A 27,212-nucleotide genomic window follows, 5' to 3' on the forward strand; every position below is an offset into this window, starting at 1 on the left:
TAGCTGAATTGCAGGTGTGCTGTGAGCGCCGACCACAGAGGGGCGCTCACAGCAGGCCGGCATCAGTAACCATAGAGGTCTCAAGGACCTCTATGGTTACTGTCCTGACACATCGCCGACCCCCGATCATGTGACAGGGGTCGGCGATGCGCTCATTTCCGGCCTCACGGCCGGAAGCGGTAGTTAAATGCATTTAACAGGTTAATAGCGGCGGGTGAATAGCGATTTCACCCGCCGCTATTGCGCGCACATGTCAGCTGTACAAAACAGCTGACATGTCGCGACTTTGATGTGGGCTCACCGCCGGAGCCCACATCAAAGGGGGAGACACGACATGCGCAGTAATAGTATGGCGCATGTCGTGAAAGGGTTAAGAGGAACAGTACCACCAAGGAAGTTTATGACAGGAGTAAAAGGGAGGTGAAGGCCAGGCTGGCTCATAGGGGTTATCCCAGCTGGATGTTACAGAGGGCTGAGAGCATTGTGGATGATATTGATCGGGATACTATGCTTAATAAGGCTTGTAAAAAATGTATGTCTAGTGAGGAGCATATCACCTTCACCACTACATACAGAAATTACTAATGGGTCATTCCACATCAAGTGGACCAGTTTTAAAAATCGTCCCCACTCGACCTTCTCCGATTTTGCTGAAAATTTATAAGGATGTACATGTATGTTTGAAAAGAGGTTCTGTAAATTTTTAGGGCCAGATCTCAAATACATTGGGCACTGTTGACCTTTCACTGGAGGTTCCACCAAGCCTGCGGCTTCAGCTAAGGCTAAGTTCACATTAGCGTTGTGCGACGCAGCGTCGGGCGCCGCTGCGTCGCCGCATGCGTCATGCGCCCCTATATTTAACCCCTTCCCGACATGTGACGGTATAGTACGTCACATGTCGGGACCCCCGCTTTGATGTGCGCTCCGGCGGTGAGCGCACATCAAAGTCGCGACATGTCAGCTGTTTTTTACAGCTGACATGTGCGCGCAATAGCGGCGGGTGAAATCGCGATCACCCGCCGCTATTAACTAGTTAAATGCCGCTGTCAAGCGCAGACAGCGGCATTTAACTACCGCATCCGGCCGTGCGGCCGGATATGAGCGCATCGCCGACCCCCGTCACATGATCGGGGGTCGGCGATGAGTCAGGAAGGTAACCATAGAGGTCCTTGAGACCTCTATGGTTACTGATTGCCGGTGGCTGTGAGCGCCACCCTGTGGTCGGCGCTCACAGCACACCTGCAAATCTGCTGTGTAGCAGCGATCTTATGATCACTGCTGCATAGCAGAGCCGATCGCGTTGTGCCTGCTTCTAGCCTCCCATGGAGGCTATTGAAGCATGGCAAAAGTAAAAAAAAAAAGTTTTTAAAAATGTGAAAAAAATAAAAAAAATATAAAAGTTTAAATCACCCCCCTTTCGCCCCAATCAAAATAAATCAATAAAAAAAAACCCCAACCTACACATATTTGGTATCGCCGCGTTCAGAATCGCCCGATCTATCAATAAAAAAAAAGCATTAACCTGATCGCTAAATGGCGTAATGAGAAAAAAATTCGAAACGCCAGATTTACGTTTTTTTGGTCGCCACGACATTGCATTAAAATGCAATAACGGGCGATCAAAAGAACGTATCTACACCAAAATGCTATCATTAAAAACGCCAGCTCGGCACGCAAAAAATAAGCCCTCACCTGACCCCAGATCACGAAAAATGGAGACGCTACGAGTATCGGAAAATGGCGCAATTTTGTTTTGTTTTGTTTTTTGCAAAGTTTGGAATTTTTTTTCACCACTTAGTTGAAAAATAACCTAGTCATGTTAGGTGTCTATAAACTCGTAGTGACCTGGAGAATCATAATGGCAGGTCAGTTTTAGCATTTAGTGAAGCTAGCAAAATAGGCAAGCAAAAAACAAGTGTGGGATTGCACTTTTTTTGCAATTTCACTGCACTTGGAATTTTTTTCCCGTTTTCTAGTACACGACATGCTAAAACCAATGATGTCGTTCAAAAGTACAACTCGTCCCGCAAAAAATAAGCCCTCACATGGCCAAATTGACGGAAAAATAAAAAAGTTATGGCTCTGGGAAGGAGGGTAGCGAAAAACGAAAATGGAAAAACGGAAAAAGCTCCGGGGGTGAAGGGGTTAACATGGGGGCGCATGGACATGCGTTGTGATGCGTTTTTTGACACATGCGTTTTTTGCGGCGCACGCGTCAGGGCGCACAGGACGCAGCAAGTTGCATTTTTTTTACGTCCAATTTCGGCCAAAAAGGACGCATGCGTCGCAAAACGCAGCGTTTTAGCGTGTGTTTTGCTGCGTTTTTGTTTGCGTTGTGCGTTGCGTCGCCGACGCTGCGGCGCACAACGCAAATGTGAACGTAGCCTAAGAGGATTTTGCAAACTTTGGCACATAGCCATTAGAGTTCTATACTGGCTATGATGCTGAAATTTGGCGTACTAGCTCAACTTTTGCTGCTAAACACGATAAAATTATTACCGGCTATGACAAAACAATATTTCGGCCGCAATTTTGTGTCAAAGTAGCGTGAAAAACGCGTTGCATAAAATTTATGCTAAACTTTGCCCCTCAAGACCAAAAACCAATAGTAACTGGTGCTTTGCCCTGTACATCAAACATCTACATGACTTTGCATTGCTGCAATATCACGGTCAAAGCATATGTATTTGTGGAAATATTCACACCCACATATGATGAAAAACTTAAAAAAAAAACGAATTTTACCTATTTTTAGGTCAAATTTCTCAAAAAGGGTACCCCTAAAATATATTAATTCTGATATCATTAGAAAGAGCACATTTTTCTCTACAAGGATCATTGGGTTTTTTTTTGGAGTCTCTCAGTTTAACAAATGAAAAATGCCACTGAACATGGTGTTATTTATTAATACGCAATGAATTACCGGTAACTGCACTATTCAAACCCTTGCGTTGGTCCATGGTGGTTATACCACAACCAATTCCCTAAGAATTGGTATTATAATCCTATTAAGAATTGTAATAATGCTGTCTTTCGAGAATTGGCAGCCCCATCGCCTAGGAGCCATGGCCGATAGCCGTGCAAGGCGAGCCTCGGGCGGTCTCTTTATCGCAGGTTCCGAAGCCTGAGGGTGGGTGTCTTTGCCTAGGATTCCAAGCCTAATATTGGGTATCTTTTGTTGGTTCCCAAGCCATAATGTTCAGTCTAAGTGGTCTGGAATTGTTGCTGAATTTGCAACATAATCGGTTCAGAGAAGCTGTATTGTCGGCCCATTGCTGTTGCAGCTGGTGCTGGAATTATTGCAATGATTGACTGCTCGGGAATCCAGCATGTATCATTTCTCACAGGCCAGTGAAAGAAGCTGGCTGGTCCATGAGGATGCATAAAATGTATTAATGCATCATGCTCGTCGACTGAAATTTCAGAAATATTTCCAATCCACCAGTTCCTATCGTAAATGCAGGCAATGTATTGCCCTGGCTGGAGGTTTGCAATTGGCACAAAAGGCATTTCTGATCTGACAAATGTATCTACATGGGCAATGAAAGATGATGGGTCATTTGACACCCATGAAATGCGAATCTTTTTGTCATGAATTGGCACAAACTGGTGATTTTCTCTTGTTCCAGCAATTGTATGTCCATTTTTGAATTTTTCCTCTTGAACTACCCGTATTTCGTCAATTTTTTCTTTTGGAACAAAAAAAAAAAAACTTGATTCCATGCAGTTGCTCGTTGCAAAAGTTGAATAAATCCACCGGGGTCAGTATTTGGTTTTCAGTTGGGCGTTGAAGACTGGCACGAGCTGCCAACCTCTTTGCTGTCCCTCCAAGCCCATCACAGGGCGACTTTCCATGACTGGTACCAAAAAAATTCCATTCAGCGCTGATATTGAAATCAGCATTGTGGTGGCACAAGTAGAGAACATTTTTGAAATTTTTCTACTGTGCTGCAGATCCATCGCTGAAGTAGTGGATATGACGAATCCCATAGATGAGAGTCTTGAGATACTCCACAATTACTGTTAAGAAAGTGTGGACTGCAACTGTGTCATGTCGTGAGCAATCACTGATTATGCACAAGCTGATGTTCTGTGCAGCTTCACCATTTTACTCCTTGAAGTAAATTACAAATGGGTGTACTGTAGCTTGACTATTTTCCCAGTGGAAACCTTGAATGGCATCTTGAACAATAAATGAGTAATTTTCAGCAAAGTCCATAAGGATCACAAGCTCTCCAGGTCTCAGATTTTCCTTCAACGATTTCAGATAGCAACTTTGATGCTTGGCGATCTAGTGATGGCTACAAAGTTTAGACATTTTCAAAACCTATTTTTCAATGAAATCTTCTATAGTCAGTTGTTTGGTATCAAGCGTGTCTCGATCAGTGTGAATCCATTGTTTGAACTCAATAATATCTTCAGGGTCACTGTTGACAAACACATTGACTAGAAATTCTTTTAAAACTTCATGACCCGGGCATTTATCACAACGGCCAAGCATACAGTCCTTGGATTCAATTCCACAGACCATTTTGCATATAAGCTCTTTGTAGTCATCATTGATTGGGCATGCTGCAAGCATTAGTTTGACATTTTGGTGAATGGTAGACTCACAAACGGAATGTGTTCCAGCAGATCCAACGGTTATGCACCACTTTGGCCAAAGCTCACAAAACTTGGAAAATCCAATTTCAGGGCCATTCCGATAGGCAACAAACATTTCCCTCATATTGCTCAGTAATAGTTGCTTTTGCATCTGCTTTTTTTATCCTGCTATTCGCACTGATACATAGTCTTTTTTACGGGCACATTCGACTGAATTCATCATCCTCAAAAAATGCCTGCACATTTTTCTTCACTTCCTCAGAAACTTTCTTGCCACACTTGATTCTAGGTAAGACTAAGATCCCATGTTCACATTTAAGCTTTCGAGCTTGTTTGACCATTCGTTCAGAGACACCGAATTCGTCTGATATAGCCTTAATGGACCAACTTTTAGGTGCCAATGTAAAGATTTGGACCTTTTTAGACAGCAATGGGCCGACAATACAGCTTCTCTGAACCGATTATGTTGCAAATTCAGCAACAATTCCAGACCACTTTGACTGAACATTATGGCTTGGGAACCAACAAAAGATACCCAATATTAGGCTTGGGATCCTAGGCAAAGACACCCACCCTCAGGCTTCGGAACCTGCGATAAAGAGACCACCCGAGGCTCGCCTTGCACGGCTATCGGCCATGGCTCCTAAGCGATGGGGCTGCCAATTCTCGAAAGACAGCATTATTACAATTCTTAATAGGATTATAATACCAATTCTTAGGGAATTGGTTATGGTATAACCACCATGGACCAACGCAAGGGTTTGAATAGTGCAGTTACCATTCATTGCGTATTAATAAATAACACCATGTTCAGTGGCATTTTTCATTTCTTAAACTGAGAGACTCCAAAAAAAACCCCAATGATCCTTGTAGAGAAAAATGTGCTCTTTCTAATGATATCAGAATTAATATATTTTAGGGGTACCCTTTTTGAGAAATTTGACCTAAAAATAGGTAAAATTCGTTTTTTTTAAGTTTTTCATCATATGTGGGTGTGAATATTTCCACAAATACATATGCTTTGACCGTGATATTGCAGCAATGCAAAGTCATGTAGATGTTTGATGTACAGGGCAAAGCATATGTATTTGTGGAAATATTCACACCCACATATTTTTGGTCTTGAGTTATATATGGGCAAAGTTTGGCATAAATTTTATGCAACGCGTTTTTCAAGCTACTTTGACACAAAATTGCGGCCGAAATATTGCTTTGTCATAGCCGGTAATAATTTTATCGTGTTTAGCAGCAAAAGTTGAGCTAGTATGCCAAATTTCAGCATCATAGCCAGTATAGAACTCTAATGGCTATGTGCCAAAGTTTGCAACATCCTCTTAGCTGAAGTCGCAGGCTTGGTGGAACCTCCACTGAAAGGTGAACAGTGCCCAATGTATTTGAGATCTGGCCCTAAAAATTTACAGAACCTCTTTTCAAACATACATGTACATCCTTATAAATTTTCTGCAAAATCGGAGAAGGTCGAGTGGGGACCACTGGTCCACTTGACATGGAATGACCCTAATGTCATCAGAAAAAGAATCCTTATGTTGAGCCAGGATAAAAAGCTGAACCAAATCCTGTCCAAATCAGTGCGTTACATCGCTGAAAAAGCCCCTAGTCTGAATGACATCTTATCCTCCAGCCTCTTTGTTAGTGAGGACAAAAAGCTAAAAGAGAAGGAAAACTGGCTCAGTACAAAAGGCATATCCAAGTGTGGGCATAATATCTGCACCTGCTGTAAATATATGGTGAACAGTAAGGAATTTCACTCATCTGTCACCAAAAAGATGTACAAAATTAACCACTACATTAACTGCAATACCCCCAATGTTGTGTATTTGATTAATCGCACCACTTGTGACCAGCAATATGTGGGGTGAAGGTGAGAATAAGAAGGCACCTTTCTGATGCAGTGAATAAAATCACCCATAAGAGCTCTGCTGCATACAAACATTTCATCCATAAACATAATGGGGATGTCAGCTCATTGGAGGTCCGTGGCATTGAAAGGATTAAAGTTCCGTTTCGAGGGGGAGATATAAAAAGAAAAATTAATAACCAACGGAGAGATATGGTGGATGTATCAACTCAAGTCCAGAGCTACCCTAGGCATGAACATCCCGCAGGATCTTATGAATTATTATGAATGATGATAAGCTTTAATTCTTGTGTTTTTTTTCTTCTTCCTAATGCCTTAAGCATAGTATCTGTACATGCAAATTTCAGGTTAAACTCATTAATTACCTGTAGGTGTTGCCCTGTTTCTGCAGGTTCAGAGGGTGTAACCTAATGGGCCTAGTCCTTTATCGCAGCCCTCTTTCATTTTATTCTTACCACAATGACTAAGGCGGCACGGCCGTTGATTGTAAATGCACTTGAAGCCTGTGACTGCCACTGGTAGGAATCACCCGTTTTTGTGTCTCTGGATATAAAGATGGATTTTGGACTTATGTGCTTTTAATGAAAATGGAATAAAAGTAATTTTTTATGGATATCATCCACGCTGGACTTCTGCCTCACCTTCATACTACTTGCAGCACTGCGGTGGGACTGAGAGGAGGTGAGCTGATCTTTGTTGCTTTTTTCCAATTTTAGAATGGTGTCTCTTTTGGGTATTTTCTGTCATATAGGCCCCTCAAAGTCACTTGAAATGTGAGGTGGTCCCTAACAAAATGGCTTTGAAATTTTTGTTGTAAAAATGAGAAATCGCTGGTCAAATTTTAACCCTTATATAACATCCTAACAAAAAATAAATTATGTTTCAAAAATTGTGCTGATATAAAGTTGACATGCGGGAAATGTTATTTATTAACTATTTTGTGCGATATGACTCTCTGATTTAAGGGCACAAAAATTATACGTTTGAAAATTGTGAAATTTACAAAATTGTAGCTAAATTTCTGGGGTTTTTTTTCACAAAAAAACGCAAGTCATATCAAATAAATGTTACCACTATCATAAAGTACAATATGTCAAGAGAAAATCTCAGAATCACTGGGATCTGTTGAAGCATTCCAGAACTATTATTAACCTCATAAAATGACAGTGGTGAGAATTGTAGAAATTGGCCTTCGGGGTGAAGGGGTTAAAGAGTGACCGTTGTTTATAATTTCATTGCATAAATCAATAGTACACATGAAAATAAGCAACTTTGTAATATAACCTGGTTTGATCTTTTCCTCTCAAATCTGAGGTTAAATCTGTATTCAGTGAAGATACATTTTTTAATTACGGAGATGACATTCTGTGTTTTTAAAACGTTATGGAGGGAGGAGCCGGAGAAAACCAGACATTATCCCATTAGGTTCCCTATAGCAATAGTTACAGCTCCCTCTAGAACTCCATGAGCCCTTATATTCTTCTCTCCTATGTGGCTGTATTTCATCACTGAATACACATTTTACCTATGAACTGAGAAATCTGAGAGTGACTGATCAGCCCTGGCGGAGATGAAGCAGATCTGTCTGATACACAGTTTCTAACTTTTCACGTGTTTCTGAAAATGCCGCTACTCTCAGGGCTGTGGAGTTGGAGCCCATTTTGGTGGAGTTGGAGTCGGTATAAAATGGACCGACTCCGACTCCTAAAATATACAATAAATTGGGTACAGTAGTTCAATGCAGTTTGTGGGGAATATTTTTTTCATAAGAATTTGGGAAAGTTATGAAATGTCCTATAAATGTCTGTCCTATTCCTGATCTAAAGTCTAGACTTTTAGCTGAGATGAATCTGTGCTGCAGTTTATGTTCATGATAAGTAGTGAAGCTCATCCTCTACAGTTAAGGGGAAAAAATAAACACAGGGAAGGAATGCCTACATTTATCTCAGAACTTCTGGAGTGAACAGGAAAGCAGGATTAAAGAAGGTAAGTACTTCCTAAAGCATATCTAAACTTTCACTAAAATGGGCATAAATCAATAGTCCAGTATATGTTATCTCTGTAAGCTTGATGTTTTAGTTTGTTTTTCCTCTTAGCTCATGTTTGGAGAAAATTGCTGCTCTTATATACACTATACATAGAATATAAGGGGAAAAGGGAAAAAATGTTTTCTAACATCTCAAATTTGGAAATACAGTAACAGGATCGACGAGGACATATATATTTGTGTGTGTGTGTGTTCTGGAATGTGATTCAGAACAAACATGCTCCCTCCCTCCTCCCCTCTTCACAGACTGTGAAGAAATATGATGTGAAGCATTTAGTAGCTGTGCCCTGAGACAAGCCTGACATTGAAAGTTCAGAGTAAAGCTATTTAACAACTAATTTTACAAACTTTATACTTATCTGTCCTATTGATCTATGCAAAGATTGTTTTATTTCTATCCCAAATTATACAGTGCATGATTCCCTATTCTTGCAAGAATTACAATATACTTTATTTTTTTACAGGACAAAATTATTTTGAGAGCGATTTACATAATTACAAAATGTCTAAGAAGCATCCTATGAAGTCAGCTGTATTTGAGCATTTCACAGTGACTCAAGATAATAAACATTTTGTGTGTCAGTGTATAAGTGACCCAGATGAAAACAAACACTGTGATGCCAAAATCAGTGCATACTCAGGCAGTGGTAAAAAAGCTCCTTCAAGAGCTTCCAATCTAAAAAGACATTTACAACGCTACCACCCAGAAGTTTAAAAAGCTGTGACTGAAAAAGATCACAACAGCACCAAGAAACCAGAGACCAGCTCTTCCCGCTAGGCAATGGAGGAGGAAAGAGCGTCTCAATTGTCAGTTACAAGATATTTTGTAAGTGACAGTTACTGTAACAATGATAGCAGATGTGTTTAAAAGACAGATCATCGAGCTTGTTGTGAAGGACTGTGTACATTATCATTATTTGCACGACCAGCTTTTACAGCTCTTAGGCTAAGTGAACACGTTGCAGAATTGATGCAGAAATTTCCACGGCAATTCTGCAACTCTTGCCGTGGGTATATCGCATGTGGAATTGGGATGCATATTCTTAGTGTTTTGCAAGCATAATTAGCTTGCAAAATGCTAGCTTTTTCCAAGCGATCTGTAGCATCGCTTGGAAAACTGATTGACAGGTTAGTCACGCTTGTCAAACATAGTGTTTGACAAGTGTGACCAACTTTTTACTATTGATGCTGCCTATGCAGAATAAATAGTTAAAATATATGTTAAAAATAATAAAAAAATAAAAAAAATGGTTATACTCACCTTCTGATGGCCCCCAATCTCCTCAGCAGTGCACGCGGCGGCTTCCGTTCCTATAGATGCTTTGTGTTCAGGACCTGCGATGACGTCACGGTCACGTGACCACGACGTCTTTGCAGGTCCTTCACACAAAGCATCCATGGGAACGGAAGCGGCCGCGTGCACCGCTGAGAGGCGGGAAGACTCCGGGGGCCATCAGAAGGTGAGTATATCACTATTTTTTATTTTAATTCTTTTTTTTTTACCAATTATATGGTGCCCAGTCTGTGGAGGAAAGTCTCCTCTCCTCCACCCTGGGTACCAACCGCACATGATCTGCTTACTTCCTGAATGGTGGGCATATCCCCATGCGGGAAGTAAGTGGATCAATGCATTCCAAGGTGTGCAGAATCCCTGCGATTCCGCAAATTTAATGAACATGCTGCGTTTTTTTTCTGGAAAGCATTTCTGCTCAGGAAAACAACAACGCAGCATGTGCACAAAAAATGCAGATTGCATTCTATTAAATAGGATGCTTAAAGTGAGCGTTTTTTTCGCGGTTTTATAGCGTTTTTATAGCAAAAAATGTGAAAAAACAGCAAAAAAAAGCGACGTGTGCAAACAGCCTTAATGGAGAAATGGCTTGCAAACTTGGTGTTTCTCTTGAAAGAGAAAGTATTAGAAACTTAGTGAATGAAGAAGCCCTTAGTCAAAATGAAGATCTTAAAAAGACTCTCAAGAGACGCTTTGTATTTCTTAAAATGGATGCCTACACACGTCACAGAGTGAACTATTCTGCTATCAACATTCGATATGTTTGTGACAACAAAAAAATTGTTACTAAGACACTGGCAGTAAAAGATACTAAAGCTCATCACAGCAGCCAGTTTCTCCAGACCTTGGTGGAAAAAGTTCTGCAAGATTATGAACTGAAAAAAGAACAGGTTGTTGCTATTGTAACTGATAATGCTTAAAACATGATAAGTACAATTAAACTGATGAATGAGAATAATGAAGGTGAACAGCAGCTAGAAGAACATTTCACATTCAGTATGTTGGAGATGGAAGGCTACAGTCCTGTTCCCATATCGGAGGAGCAACAGATATTACTACAGAAGAACAGCAAAATGATTCTTTACAATTAGATGATCTTGTTGAAGCTGCTTCACACCTCTTTCCTATTCATCACATGAGCTGTGTTGTGCACACACTGCAGCTGGCAATGAGAGTCTGCAAGAGGGACATGCTGGAACTCTGATTAGCAAAGTTAGGAAATTGGCTATTGCTGCCAGAACCCCTAAAAGTGATTCCATCTTGAAGAGACATGCTGTTAAAAGGGGCAATTGTGGATGAAGCCACTCGGTGGGGCAGCACCTATTTAATGATTGAGCGATTGCTTGTGCTGAAACCCGTCCTTGTAGATATGGCCAACCCTCAGGTAACACTACATAAAGGTCAATTGACACAGGTGGCTGAATTGAAGGAATTGCTGCATCACCCATTTACAGTGACTAAAAAGTTACAAGCTGAGGATTTAACTCCTGGCACTTTTATAAAGGAGTGGAAGAATTTGTTGTTTTGCCTGTCCCAAAGAGGAGGTTCAAATCGCAGATGGCATTACTGCTTCAATGAAACGGAGAGAGCCACTGATATTAGAAAATAAAATTCTTCTGGCAGCTGTTTATGTGGACCCGAGTCATTGTATATTTCTGGATGATCAACAGCTTACTAAAGGAAAAGAAGCTTTGATTGAGATAGCAGGATGAGTGGGCTACAGGAAGACCAAGAGCAAGAGCACTCGGGTCCTGCCAGTGCTGCTGCTACCATTTCTTCATCCTCATCAGATGACGAGTTTGATTTCGACAAGTAATTTGATTTCGATAAGTATTTGGATGACATGGAGCAGGCAAAGCGTTGCCGCAGGGAAAAAGATTCCACTCCTATAGAAAACAGATTGATCATATTTCAGCAACATTTTTCGCTCTCAAAGAAGTAGAAGAGTTCAACCGTTCATCAAAACTAACTGTGCATGAAGCAATTCCAATACCCTGAAATTGTCAGAGATGTTGCCCATGTGGTTACTGCTTTGCCACCAATCCAAGTTAGTGTAGAGAGGTTGTTCTTTAGCCTTAAATAATTAGGTCAGATTTGAGGTCATCTATAAAAGATGATCTGATGGAGGCGATACTATTTCTCAGAACAAATTCATAGACTGCACAAATGCTATTCAGTACGTTTTTGTTGAAAACTGTTTTTTTCCCCCACTTACTGCATAGTGTATAATAAATTGTAAATATGCAAAGTTTTTTGTTCTAAAGTTGTTTTCCGATAAATATATTTTATGTTCTATCTAAATGGATTGATTATTGTATCATAATAATGATTAAAAGCCTGATGTTACCATTTTACTACAGTAAATTTATCACTTAAACATTGGCCATGCATGAGGGAGTCGTGGAGTCGGAGTCATGGGAATTGAGGAGTCGGAGTTGGAGGTTTGGCTTACCGACTCCACAACCCTGGTTACTCTCTCACCTATTATTGTCATACATAGAACTGGCACAATTTATTCCAGGTGGCGTTTAGAGGTGTAGGAAAGCTATGAGAAATACCAATATAGGGAAGTGTTCTCTACAGTTAGAGTATTTTCACTATGGACTAACACAGGTGGTAGTAAATGGGACTAGGGTGATATTAACCCCTTCCCGACCTTTGACGCCACGTAGGCGTCATGAAAGTCGGTGCCAATCCGACCTGTGACGCCTATGTGGCGTCATGGAATGATCGCATCCCTGCAGATCGGGTGAAAGGGTTAACTCCAATTTCACCCGATCTGCAGGGACAGGGGGAGTGGTACTTCAGCCCAGGGGGGGTGGCTTCACCCCCCCGTGGCTACGATCGCTCTGATTGGCTGTTGAAAGTGAAACAGCCAATCAGAGCGATTTGTAATATTTCACTATGAAAACTGGTGAAATATTAGAATCCAGCCATGGCCGATGCTGCAATATCATCGGCCATGGCTGGAAACACTGGTCTGCACCCCTCCACCGCCACCAATCTCCTCCCCAGTCCTCTATCCTGTGCTCCGCTCCCCTCCGTCGTCCTGTCCGCTCCCCCCGTGCTCCGATCCCACCCCCCCGCTCCGATCACCCCCCCTGCTCCGATCCCCCACTCCCTCATACTTACCGAGCTTCCCGGTGTCCGTCTTCTCCACGGGCGCCGCCATCTTCCAAAATGGCGGGCGCAAGCGCAGTGCGCCTGCCGAATCTGCCGGCCGGCAGATATCTTCCAGCTACATTTTGATCACTGTGATAAAACCTATCACAGTGATCAAAATAAAAAAAAATAGTAAATGACCCCCCCCCCCCCCTTTATCACCCCCATACGTAAAGAAAATATTTTTTTTTCCACTAGGGTTAGAACTAGGGTTAGAACTAGGGGTAGGGTTAGGGTTAGCGGTAGGGTTAGGGTTAGAACTAGGGTTAGCGTTAGAATTAGGCTATGTGCACACGGTGCGGATTTGGCTGCGGATCCACAGCGGATTGGCCGCTGCGGATTCGTAGCAGTGTTCCATCAGGTTTACAGTACCATCCGCTGTGCCCATGGTGCGGAAAATACCGCGCGGAAATGCTGCGTTGTATTTTCCGCAGCATGTTAATTCTTTGTGCAGATTCCGCAGCGTTTTACACCTGTTCCTCAATAGGAATCCGCAGGTGAAATCTGCATAAAAAACACTGGAAATCCGCGGTAAATCCGCAGGTAAAACGTAGTGCCTTTTACCTGCGGATTTTTCAAAAATGGTGCGGAAAAATCTCACACGAATCCGCAATGTGGGCACATAGCCTTAAGGTTGGAATTAGGGCTAGGGTTGGAAATAGGGTTGAGAATAGGCTTGTCGTTAGGGTTATGGGTGTGTTGGGGTTAAAGCTGTGGTTAGGGTTGGGATTAGGGTTAGGATTAGGGTTGGGATTAGGGTTGGGGTTAGGAGTGTGTTGGGGTTAGGGTTGTGATTAGGGATGTGGCTAGAGTTGGGACTAGGGTTAGGGGTGTGTTGGAGTTAGAATTGAGGGGTTTCCACTGTTTAGGCACATCAGGGGTCTCCAAACGTAACATGGCGCCACCATTGATTCCAGCCAATCTTGCGTTCAAAAAGTCAAATGGTGCTCCCTCCCTTCCGAGCCCTGACGTGCGCCCAAACAGTGGTTTACCCCCACATATGGGGTACCAGCATACTCAGGACAAACTGGGCAACAACTATTGGGGTCCAATTTCTCCTGTTACCCTTGCGAAAATAAAAAATTGCTTGCTAATACATAATTTTTGAGGAAAGAAAAATTATTTTTTATTTTCACGGCTCAGCGTTATAAACGTCTGTGAAGCACTTGGGGGTTCAAAGTGCTCACCACACATCTAGATAAGTTCCTTAGGGGGTCTAGTTTCCAAAATGGGGTCACTTTTGGGGGGTTTGTACTGTTTAGGCACATCAGGGGCTCTGCAAACGTAACATGATGCCCGCAGACCATTCCATCAAAGTCTGCATTCCAAAACGTCACTACTTCCCTTCCGAGCCCCGGCATGTGCCCAAACAGTGGTTTACCCCCACATATGGGGTATCACCGTACTCAGGAGAAACTGGTCAACAACTCTTGGGGTAAAATTTCTCTTGTTACCCTTGGGAAAATTAAAAAATTCTGGGCTAAAAAAATATTTTTGAGGAAAGAAAACACATTTATTATTTTCACGGCTCTGCGTTATAAACTTCTGTGAAGCACTTGGGGGTTCAAAGTGCTCACCACACATCTAGTTAAGTTCCTTGGGGGTCTACTTTCCAAAATGGGGTCACTTGTGGGGAGTTTCTACTGTTTAGGCACATCAGGGGCTCTGCAAACGCAACGTGACGCCCGCAGAGCATTCCATCAAAGTCTGCATTTCAAAACGTCACAACTTCTCTTCCGAACCCTGACGTGTGCCCAAACAGTGGTTTACCCCCACATATGGGGTATCATCGTACTCAGGACAAACTGGACAACAACATTTGGGGTCCAATTTCTCCTGTTACACTTGGGAAAATAAAAAATTCCGGGCAAAAAATTATTTTTGAGGAAAGAAAATTATTTTTTATTTTCACGGCTCTGCGTTATAAACTTCTGTGAAGCACCTGGGGGTTTAAAGTGCTCACTATGCATCTAGATAAGTTCCTTGAGGGGTCTAGTTTCCAAAATGGAGTCACTTGTAGGAGAGCTCCAATGTTTAGGCACACAGGGGCTCTCCAAACGCGACATGGTGTCCGCTAACGATTGGAGCTAATTTTCCATTCAAAAAGTCAAATGGCGCGCCTTCCCTTCTGAACCTTGCCGTGCACCCAAACAGTGGTTTAACCCCACATATGAGGTATCGGCATACTCAGGAGAAATTGCCCAACAAATTTTAGGATCCATTTTATCCTTTTGCCCATGTGAAAATGAAAAAATTGAGGCTAAATGAATTTTTGTGTGAAAAAAAAAGTACTTTTTCATTTTTACGGATCAATTTGTGAAGCACCTGAGGGTTTAAAGTGCTCACTATGCTTCTAGATAAGTTCCTTGGGGGGTCTAGTTTCCAAAATGGGGTCAATTGTGAGGGAGCTCCAATGTTTAGGCACACGGGGGCTCTCCAAACGCGACATGGTGTCCGCTGTCATGATTCCCAATGGCAGGGAAACATCAGAACACAAAAATAACGGACGAGCTCTGGGTGATGGAATCTCGAGCTGACCGTGAGCTAAATCTACCACACAACTAATAGTAGCCAGGGAGCATACCTACGACTTCCTAAATGCCACGCGCCAGCCGGAGGACTAACTACGCCTGGTAGAGGAAGGAACAGACCTGGCTTACCTCTAGGGAAATACCCCAAAAGATGATAGCAGCCCCCCACATGTAATAACGGTGAGTTAAGAGGAAAAGACATACACAGTATGAAAGTAGATTTAGCAAAGAGAGGTCCACTTACTAGATAGCAGAAGGATACAAAAGAGGACTTCACGGTCAACTGAAAACCCTTTCAAAAAACCATCCTGAAATTACTTTAAGACTCCTGTGTCAACTCATGACACAGGAGTGGCAATTTCAGCCCGCAAGAGCTTCCAGCTACAGAGAATAACAAAAACTGCAAACTGGACAAAAGATACAAAACAAAAGGACAAAGTCCACTTAGCTGATCAGCAGACTAGTAGCAGGAACATGCAACCGAAGGCTCTGGTTACAATGATGACCGGCAAGGAAATGACTGGAGAGCAAGGCTAAATAGGAAACTCCCAAACACTGATGGGAGCAGGTGAACTGAGACAGCAAAGCACACACAAGTCACCAGTACCACCAGCAACCACCAGGGGAGCCCAAAAAGCGGATTCACAACAGTCCGCTAAAGATTGGAGCCAATTTTTCATTCAAAAAGTCAAATGGCGCTCCTTCCCTTCCGAGCCCTGCCGTGCGCCCAAACAGTGGTTTACCCCCACATATGAGGTACCAGCGTACTCAGGACAAATTGGACAACAACGTTCATGGTCCAGTTTCTCCTTTTACCCTTGGGAAAATTAAAAAAATGTTGCTAAAAGATCATTTTTGTGACTAAAAAGTTAAATGTTCATTTTTTCCTTCCATGTTGCTTCTGCTGCTGGGAAACACCTGAAGGGTTAATAAACTTCTTGAATGTGGTTTTGAGCACCTTGAGGGGTGCAGTTTTTAGAATGGTGTCACTTTTGGGTATTTTCAGCCATATAGAACCCTCAAACTGACTTCAAATGTGAGGTGGTCCCTAAAAAAAATGGTTTTGTAAATTTTGTTGTAAAAATGAGAAATCACTGGTCAAATTTTAACCCTTATAACTTCCTAGCAAAAAAAAATTTTGTTTCCAAAATTGTGCTGATGTAAAGTAGACATGTGGGAAATGTTATTTATTAACTATTTTGTGTCACATAACTCTCTGGTTTAACAGAATAAAAATTCAAAATGTGAAAATTGCAAAAATTTCAAAATTTTCGCCAAATTTCCGTTTTTTTCACAAATAAACTCAGAAATTATCGACCTAAATTTACCATTAACATCAAGCCCAATGTCACGAAAAAACAATCTCAGAACCGCTAGGATCCGTTGAAGCGTTCCTGAGTTATTACCTCATAAAGGGACACTGGTCAGAATTGCAAAAAACGGCCAGGTCATTAAGGTCAAAATAGGCTGGGTCATGAAGGGGTTAATAGAGGTTACCTCATGGTGCTCTCTTCTGCCTTATCCACGTGATTGCAGGGGGCGGTGTGCTCCTGATCATCAGCACACACCAGAAGCATGTCTGCACCGCTGCGCCAAACTCTATGCTCTCCCATGATGCTTTGCTTCTGCCCTATCAGAGGAGCGCACTGACACTAGCTGGCTCCAACACTTTGCCCAGCAGCAAGTACAAGCCTGTAAGGCTGCGTTCCCACCATGAAATTTTGCTGAGTTTTTTTTATATCATTGCATAGGAAACCGGCCACCTCTAAAGAGGCTGGTAACCATGGAAATGAGTGGTAAACCAAAGAATTAAAGGGAACCTGTCACCCCGTTTTTTGAAGATGAGCTAAAAATAGCGTTAAATAGGGGCAGAGCTGGGCGTTACATTAGTGTCTTTGTGTGCCTTTATTACCCACCTATGCTGCTGAAATACCTTTGTAAAGTCGCCATTTTCTGCTGTCACTCACGCTGGTCTGGTCCTAGATGGAGCGCTCTGCTGCCCGGGGCTTCAGGAAAATGGCCGCCGCGATCTCCACCTGCGCACGCGCGGAATCCCGCGGCCATTTTCCTGAAGCCCCGGGCAGCAGAGCGCTCCAACTGCGCACGCGCGGCCACAGGAAAGATGGCCGCGCCCACCGGTAAACGGCTGAATAGCGCAGATCGCGCTCTTTTTCATCTCCTGGGCAGTGGATATTCTCTGTTGGACATGCGCACACCACCAACGCCACATTAAGTCTGCTGTGTGATCCTATAAGTGTGTCCTAGAAGTGTGAAGATTTAGAATTAAAACCAGAATTGAACCAGAAGAGAACTGAATGTAACTGGATACAGTCACTGTAAACAATGTTTCTGTTTGTTTTCACTTTCACCCCTATAATCCTTCACTTTCTGCAAACTCCCCTAATCACTACACCAAGGAACTGTTCATCTCTTCTTCAATCCTCCCCATCCATCTCACCTCCTCCTCAGAGCTGTTCCTCAACATACAATCCTCTGTCTCAAAGCACAGACAGCCACCTCACGCCCTCTCCTGCTCCTACCTGCTAACACTTTCTCTGCTCCTTCTCACTGCTGGTGATATCTCTCCAAATCCTGGTCCTCCTCACCATATCCCCACAGTCAGTTCTACCTCCCATCCACGCTCTATCACAAATTTCCATAACCTCTCTAACCTTATACCCATTCGCCCGGCCCCCGCTTCCCCAGTACCACTAACAGGAGCTCTGTCTGTAACAAGCTTTCTTACAGCCATGATCTTTTTATTACTAACAAACTTTCCTTCCTCGCTATCACCGAAACCTGGCTCACCCCTTCTGACACAGCCTCTCATGCTGCACTTTCGTATGGTGGCTTCCACCTTTCTCACACACCCTGATCCAGCAGCAAGCATGGCAGAGGAGTTGGGTTTCTCCTGTCAGATAACTGCTCCTTCACCCCAATCCCACTGCCACCCTCTGTTACCTCCCTTCCTTTGAGGTGCACTCTGTGCGCATCTACTCCCCCTCCAACTGGCTGTCATTTACCGCCCCCCAGGGCCAGCCACCACTTTCTTTGACCACTTCACCACCTGGCTTACTTCATTTCCTTTCTGCGGACATCCCCACTATCATCATGGGCGACTTCAACATCCCCATTGACACTTCCCTCTCAGCTGCCACTAAACTTCTATCTCTCACTTCCTCCTTCAATGGTCTTCTGCAGCCACTCACAAAGATGGTCACACACTAGACCTCAACTTCACCGGCCTCTGCTCCCTATCTAACCTCTCTAACTCACCTCTTCCTCTCTCTGACCACAATCTATTCACATTCTCTTCCCTCTCCACTCCTTGTCTACAATCCCCACCCCACAAACTTGCACACCCTCGCAGAAATCTTAAAAACTTCATCGTATTTAAACAGTCCCTCACTACTTTCAAGACCACACTTGCCACAGCAAAACAAACCTACTTCTCATCTCTCATATCCTCCGTCTCACAATCCTAAACAGTTATTCAACACCTTCAACTCTATCCTCCGTCCCCCAGCACCTCCTCCCTCCTCACTCATCTCAGCTGAAGACTTTGCCTCATTTTTCAAGCAGAAGATTGAGAACATCAGAGACAGTTTTAGTCGACAACCCCCAGTGCCCTTCCTCCCAACTACCCAGCCCTCCACCTCCAAAACCAACTTCTCCACCATTACAGAAGATCGACTCTCCACTCTACTCTCAAGATCGCATCTCACCACCTGTGCACTTGACCTGATCCCTTCCCACTTCATCCCAAACCTCGCCAGTGTCTTCATCCCAACCCTAACCCATCTCTTCAACCTATCACTAACAACTGGTGTTTTCCCCTCAAGCTTTAAACATGCCTCAATCACACCTATCCTCAAAAAGCCCTCTCTTGACCCATCCTCTGTATCTAGCTATTGCCCTATATCACTTCTCCCCTATGCCTCAAAACTACTGGAACAACACGTCCATCTTGAACTGTCCTCCCACCTATCTTCCTGCTCCCTCTTCGACCGCTTACAATCAGGCTTCCGGTCACACTACTCCACTGAAACTGCCCTAAGGTCACCAATGACCTATTAACCGCCAAGAGCAAGCGACGCTACTCTATCCTCCTCCTCCTGGACCTGTCCTCTGCCTTTGACACAGTGGACCATTCCCTATTACTAAAGACCCTCTCATCCCTTGGCATCACAGACTTGGCCCTATCCTGGATCCCGTCATACCTAACTCACCGAACATTCAGTGTCTCCCATTCACACACCACATCGCCCCCTATCTGTCGGAGTCCCGCAAGGTTCAGTTCTAGGGCCCCTGCTCTTCTCCATTTACACCTTCGGCCTTGGACAGCTCATAGAATCTCACGGTTTTCATCATCTCTATGCTGATGACACACAGATCTACATCTCTGGACCAGATATCACCACCCTACTAACCAGAATCCCTCAATGTCTATCCGCTATTTCATCCTTCTTCTCTGCTAGACTTCTAAAACTTAACATGGACAAAACCGAATTCATTGTCTTTCCCCCATCTCACACGACCTCCCCAACGAACCTATCCATTACAGTAAACGGCTGCCCACTCTCCCCAGTCCCACAAGCTCGCTGCTTCAGGGTAATCCTTGACACTGATCTCTCCTTCAAAATGCATATCCAAGCCCTTTCCACTTCCTGCCGCCTTCAACTCAAAAATATTTCATGGATCCGTACATTCCAAAACCAAGAATCTGCAAAAACCCTAGTCCATGCCCTCATCATCTCCCGCCTTGACTACTGTAAGCTCCTGCTCTGTTGGCCTCCCCTTGAACACTCTCGCACCCCTCCAATCTATTTTAAACTCTGCTGCCAGACTAATCCACCTATCCCCCCGCTATTCCCCAGCTTCTCCCCTCTGTCAATCCCTTCACTGGCTCCCCATTACCCAGACACTCCAGTACAAAATCCTAACTGTGACGTACAAAGCCATCCACAACCTGTCTCCTCCATACATCTGTGACCTCGTCTCCCGGTACTTAGGCTACGTTCACATTTGCGTTGTGCGCCGCTGCGTCGGCGACGCAACGCACAACGCAAACAAAATGCAACAAAACGCACGCTAAAACGCTGCGTTTTGCGACGCATGCATCCTTTTTCGCCGAAAGTTGGACGCAAAAAAAATGCAACTTGCTACGTTCTCTGCGCTCAACGCTTGCGGCCAAAAAAACGCATGCGTCGCAAAACGCAGCACAACGCATGTCCATGCGCCCCCATGTTAAATATAGGGGCGCATGACGCATGCGGCGACGCTGCGGCGCCCGACACTAATGTGAACGTACCTACACGCACCCTGCGATCCTCACAAGATCTCCTTCTCTACTCCCCTCTTATCTCCTCTTCCCACAATCGCATACAAGATTTCTCCCGCGTATCACCCCTACTCTGGAACCCTCTACCACAACACATCAGACTCTCACCTACCATCGAAACCTTCAAAAAGAGCCTGAAGACCTACCTCTTCCGACAAGCCTACAACCTACATTAACCACCGATCAACCAAACCGCTGCATGACCAGCTCTATCCTCGCCTACTGTATCCTCACCCATCCCTTGTAGATTGTGAGCCCTCGCGGGCAGGGTCCTCTCTCCTCCTGTACCAGTTGTGACTTGTAGTGTTTAAGATTATTGTACTTGTTTTTATTATGTATACCCCTCCTCACATGTAAAGCGCCATGGAATAAATGGCGCTATAATAATAAATAATAATAATAATTTAATAAGACAACCCCTTTAAAAGAAAAATGGCGGCTGTGTAACTAATGCCAAGCAACTGGCCACCACAGTACCTGGGCAGGGAGGGATGGCGCCTGCCCCTCTGTCTGTCGTCACTGTCAGTGCCAGCCCTCAGGGCACACGCCGGGCCACTGCAGCCTGGGCATCCTGCACCACCATGCCGCCTCCGCAGCTCAGCGACAGGCCTGTCCCCGCCTCCCCCGCCGCTCGCCCTGCTGGTGACCCCGCCGCCCCGCTGCATTGTGGGATGGGGGATTAGAGGAGGCGGCCCGGGAGCTGATGGCGGCAGATCCCGTCCAGCTGAACTGGAGGCACGTGACCTCCTTTACCGGTCCGGTGCCGAGCGCCAGGCACGGGCATCGCGCTGTGGTCATACGGGAGCTCATGATCCTGTTTGGGGGAGGGAACGAGGGGATAGCGGAGGAGCTGCACGTCTACAACACAGGTGAGAGGCCGCGGGGCTGCAGCAGGGGGCGCAGGTCGTGCAGACCCATAGTGCCCGGGGACCACCGGCTGTGCCGCCCTGTGCATGGCATGCCACCATGTCCTCAGGTCAGCAGCCATGCCCCGAGCCTGACAACTGTGCGCTTATCATGTGTGCTGCATAACCTGCCCCCGGGGATGGTGGGCACACGCAGCTGGGTGGTCCGGTGTATATGGTGACCGGGGATGGTGGGCACATGCAGCTGGGTGGTCCTGTGTATATGGTGACCGGGGATGGTGGGCACATACAGCTGGGTGGGCCTGTGTATATGGTGACCGGGGATGGTGGGCACATGCAGCTGGGTGGTCCGGTGTATATGGCGCTGGTGACCGGGGATGGTGGGCACATGCAGCTGGGTGGTCCTGTGTATATGGTGACCGGGGATGGTGGGCACATACAGCTGGGTGGGCCTGTGTATATGGTGACCGGGGATGGTGGGCACATGCAGCTGGGTGGTCCGGTGTATATGGCGCTGGTGACCGGGGATGGTGGGCACATGCAGCTGGGTGGTCCTGTGTATATGGTGACCGGGGATGGTGGGCACATGCAGCTGGGTGGTCCGGTGTATATGGTGACCGGGGATGGTGGGCACACGCAGCTGGGTGGTCCTGTGTATATGGTGACCGGGGATGGTGGGCACATGCAGCTGGGTGGTCCTGTGTATATGGTGACCGGGGATGGTGGGCACATGCAGCTGGGTTGTCCTGTGTATATGGTGACCGGGGATGGTGGGCACACGCAGCTGGGTGGTCCTGTGTATATGGTGACCGGGGATGGTGGGCACATGCAGCTGGGTGGTCCGGTGTATATGGTGACCGGGGATGGTGGGCACACGCAGCTGGGTGGTCCTGTGTATATGGTGACCGGGGATGGTGGGCACATGCAGCTGGGTGGTCCGGTGTATATGGTGACCGGGGATGGTGGGCACACGCAGCTGGGTGGTCCTGTGTATATGGTGACCGGGGATGGTGGGCACATGCAGCTGGGTGGTCCTGTGTATATGGTGACCGGGGATGGTGGGCACATGCAGCTGGGTTGTCCTGTGTATATGGTGACCGGGGATGGTGGGCACACGCAGCTGGGTGGTCCTGTGTATATGGTGACCGGGGATGGTGGGCACATGCAGCTGGGTGGTCCGGTGTATATGGTGACCGGGGATGGTGGGCACACGCAGCTGGGTGGTCCTGTGTATATGGTGACCGGGGATGGTGGGCACATGCAGCTGGGTGGTCCTGTGTATATGGTGACCGGGGATGGTGGGCACATGCAGCTGGGTTGTCCTGTGTATATGGTGACCGGGGATGGTGGGCACACGCAGCTGGGTGGTCCTGTGTATATGGTGACCGGGGATGGTGGGCACATGCAGCTGGGTGGTCCTGTGTATATGGTGACCGGGGATGGTGGGCACATGCAGCTGGGTGGTCCGGTGTATATGGTGACCGGGGATGGTGGGCACATGCAGCTGGGTTGTCCTGTGTATATGGTGACCGGGGATGGTGGGCACACGCAGCTGGGTGGTCCTGTGTATATGGTGACCGGGGATGGTGGGCACATGCAGCTGGGTGGTCCGGTGTATATGGTGACCGGGGATGGTGGGCACACGCAGCTGGGTGGTCCTGTGTATATGGTGACCGGGGATGGTGGGCACATGCAGCTGGGTGGTCCTGTGTATATGGTGACCGGGGATGGTGGGCACATGCAGCTGGGTTGTCCTGTGTATATGGTGACCGGGGATGGTGGGCACACGCAGCTGGGTGGTCCTGTGTATATGGTGACCGGGGATGGTGGGCACATGCAGCTGGGTGGTCCGGTGTATATGGTGACCGGGGATGGTGGGCACATGCAGCTGGGTGGTCCGGTGTATATGGTGACCGGGGATGGTGGGCACACGCAGCTGGGTGGTCCTGTGTATATGGTGACCGGGGATGGTGGGCACATGCAGCTGGGTGGTCCTGTGTATATGGTGACCGGGGATGGTGGGCACATGCAGCTGGGTGGTCCTGTGTATATGGTGACCGGGGATGGTGGGCACATGCAGCTGGGTGGTCCTGTGTATATGGTGACCGGGGATGGTGGGCACATGCAGCTGGGTGGTCCTGTGTATATGGTGACCGGGGATGGTGGGCACATGCAGCTGGGTGGTCCAGTGTATATGGTGACCGGGGATGGTGGGCACACGCAGCTGGGTGGTCCTGTGTATATGGTGACCGGGGATGGTGGGCACATGCAGCTGGGTGGTCCTGTGTATATGGTGACCGGGGATGGTGGGCACATGCAGCTGGGTGGTCCTGTGTATATGGTGACCGGGGATGGTGGGCACATGCAGCTGGGTGGTCCGGTGTATATGGTGACCGGGGATGGTGGGCACATGCAGCTGGGTGGTCCGGTGTATATGGTGAGGGGATGGTGGGCACACGCAGCTGGGTGGTCCTGTGTATATGGTGACCGAGGATGGTGGGCACATACAGCTGGGTGGGCCTGTGTATATGGTGACCGGGGATGGTGGGCACATGCAGCTGGGTGGTCCGGTGTATATGGTGAGGGGATGGTGGGCACACGCAGCTGGGTGGTCCTGTGTATATGGTGACCGAGGATGGTGGGCACATGCAGCTGGGTGGTCCTGTGTATATGGTGACCGGGGATGGTGGGCACATGCAGCTGGGTGGTCCTGTGTATATGGTGACCGGGGATGGTGGGCACACGCAGCTGGGTGGTCCTGTGTATATGGTGACCGGGGATGGTGGGCACATGCAGATGGGTGGTCCTGTGTACAGGTCCTTCTCAAAAAATTAGCATATAGTGTTAAATTTCATTATTTACCATAATGTAATGATTACAATTAAACTTTCATATATTATAGATTCATTATCCACCAACTGAAATTTGTCAGGTCTTTTATTGTTTTAATACTGATGATTTTGGCATACAACTCCTGATAACCCAAAAAACTTGTCTCAATAAATTAGCATATCAAGAAAAGGTTCTCTAAACGACCTATTACCCTAATCTTCTGAATCAACTAATTAACTCTAAACACATGCAAAAGATACCTGAGGCTTTTAAAAACTCCCTGCCTGGTTCATTACTCAAAACCCCCATCATGGGTAAGACTAGCGACCTGACAGATGTCAAGAAGGCCATCATTGACACCCTCAAGCAAGAGGGTAAGACCCAGAAAGAAATTTCTCAACAAATAGGCTGTTCCCAGAGTGCTGTATCAAGGCACCTCAATGGTAAGTCTGTTGGAAGGAAACAATGTGGCAGAAAACGCTGTACAACGGGAAGAGGTGACCGGACCCTGAGGAAGATTGTGGAGAAGGACCGATTCCAGACCTTGGGGAACCTGAGGAAGCAGTGGACTGAGTCTGGTGTGCAGGAAATGGGCTACAGGTGCCGCATTCCCCAGGTAAAGCCACTTTTGAACCATAAACAGCGGCAGAAGCGCCTGACCTGGGCTACAGAGAAGCAGCACTGGACTGTTGCTAAGTGGTCCCAAGTACTTTTTTCTGATGAAAGCAAATTTTGCATGTCATTCGGAAATCAAGGTGCCAGAGTCTGGAGGAAGACTGGGGAGAAGGAAATGCCAAAATGCCTGAAGTCCAGTGTCAAGTACCCACAGTCAGTGATGGTGTGGGGTGCCATGTCATCTGCTGGTGTTGGTCCACTGTGTTTCATCAAGGGCAGGGTCAATGCAGCTAGCTATCAGGAGATTTTGGAGCACTTCATGCTTCCATCGGCTGAAATGCTTTATGGAGATGAAGATTTCATTTTTCAGCACGACCTGGCACCTGCTCACAGTGCCAAAACCACTGGTAAATGGTTTACTGACCATGGTATTACTGTGCTCAATTGGCCTGCCAACTCTCCTGACCTGAACCCCATAGAGAATCTGTGGGATATTGTGAAGAGAAAGTTGAGAGACGCAAGACCCAACACTCTGGATGAGCTTAAGGCCGCTATTGAAGCATCCTGGGCCTCCATAACATCTCAGCAGTGTCACAGGCTGATTGCCTCCATGCCACGCCGCATTGAAGCAGTCATTTCTGCCAAAGGATTCCCGACCAAGTATTGAGTGCATAACTGAACATTATTATTTGATTGTTTTTTTGTTTGTTATTAAAAAATACTTTTATTTGATTGGACGGGTGAAATATGCTAATTTATTGAGACAGGTTTTTTGGGTTATCAGGAGTTGTATGCCAAAATCATCAGTATTAAAACAATAAAAGACCTGACAAATTTCAGTTGGTGGATAATGAATCTATAATATATGAAAGTTTAATTGTAATCATTACATTATGGTAAATAATGAAATTTAACACTATATGCTAATTTTTTGAGAAGGACCTGTATATGGCGCTGGTGACCGGGGATGGTGGGCACATGCAGCTGGGTGGTCCTGTGTATATGGTGACCGGGGATGGTGGGCACATGCAGCTGGGTGGTCCTGTGTATATGGCGCTGGTGACCGGGGATGGTGGGCACATGCAGCTGGGTGGTCCTGTGTATATGGTGACCGGGGATGGTGGGCACATGCAGCTGGGTGGTCCTGTGTATATGGTGACCGGGGATGGTGGGCACATACAGCTGGGTGGTCCTGTGTAGATGGTGACCGGGGATGGTGGGCACACGCAGCTGGGTGGTCCTGTGTATATGGCGCTGGTGACCGGGGATGGTGGGCACACGCAGCTGGGTGGTCCTGTGTATATGGCGCTGGTGACCGGGGATGGTGGGCACATGCAGCTGGGTGGTCCTGTGTATATGGTGACCGGGGATGGTGGGCACGTGTATATGGTGACCGAGGATGGTGGGCACATGCAGCTGGGTGGTCCTGTGTATATGGTGACCGAGGATGGTGGGCACATGCAGCTGGGTGGTCCTGTGTATATGGTGACCGGGGATGGTGGGCACATGCAGCTGGGTGGTCCTGTGTATATGGCGCTGGTGACCGGGGATGGTGGGCACATGCAGCTGGGTGGTCCTGTGTATATGGTGACCGGGGATGGTGGGCACATGCAGCTGGGTGGTCCTGTGTATATGGTGACCGGGGATGGTGGGCACATGCAGCTGGGTGGTCCTGTGTATATGGTGACCGGGGATGGTGGGCACATGCAGCTGGGTGGTCCTGTGTATATGGCGCTGGTGACCGGGGATGGTGGGCACATGCAGCTGGGTGGTCCTGTGTATATGGTGACCGGGGATGGTGGGCACATGCAGCTGGGTGGTCCTGTGTATATGGCGCTGGTGACCGGGGATGGTGGGCACATGCAGCTGGGTGGTCCTGTGTATATGGTGACCGGGGATGGTGGGCACATGCAGCTGGGTGGTCCTGTGTATATGGTGACCGGGGATGGTGGGCACATACAGCTGGGTGGTCCTGTGTAGATGGTGACCGGGGATGGTGGGCACACGCAGCTGGGTGGTCCTGTGTATATGGCGCTGGTGACC

The 27,212-nt window shown here is 46.4% G+C and overlaps 2 protein-coding genes across 10 annotated transcripts in view; one reads left to right on the top strand and one right to left on the bottom strand.

Moving 5' to 3' along the window:
* GLT8D2 (glycosyltransferase 8 domain containing 2) overlaps window positions 1–21,494 on the bottom strand; it is a 63,521-nt gene extending 42,027 nt beyond the window's left edge. For 2 of the 6 annotated variants that reach the window (XM_077265654.1, XM_077265653.1), the window contains exon 1: window positions 21,334–21,475. The gene's annotated coding sequence lies outside the window, so the exon portion shown is untranslated. Of the gene's footprint in view, window positions 1–21,333 lie in introns of all 6 variants that reach the window. The other 4 variants (XM_077265655.1, XM_077265652.1, XM_077265651.1 and 1 more) reach the window with 3 other exon arrangements.
* The window catches only part of HCFC2 (host cell factor C2), a 111,957-nt gene continuing 106,229 nt past the window's right edge, over window positions 21,485–27,212 (top strand). For all 4 annotated transcript variants that reach the window (XR_013215807.1, XR_013215808.1, XM_077265649.1 and 1 more), the window contains exon 1: window positions 21,485–21,725. Coding sequence is in view for 2 of the 4 variants with exons in the window: in XM_077265649.1 (XP_077121764.1) it covers window positions 21,560–21,725 (166 nt within the window). In the remaining 2 variants the exon portion in view is untranslated. The remainder of the gene's footprint in view (window positions 21,726–27,212) is intronic.

The sequence above is a fragment of the Ranitomeya variabilis genome, chromosome 5 (assembly GCF_051348905.1).
Source record: "Ranitomeya variabilis isolate aRanVar5 chromosome 5, aRanVar5.hap1, whole genome shotgun sequence".
NCBI lineage: Eukaryota > Metazoa > Chordata > Amphibia > Anura > Dendrobatidae > Ranitomeya > Ranitomeya variabilis.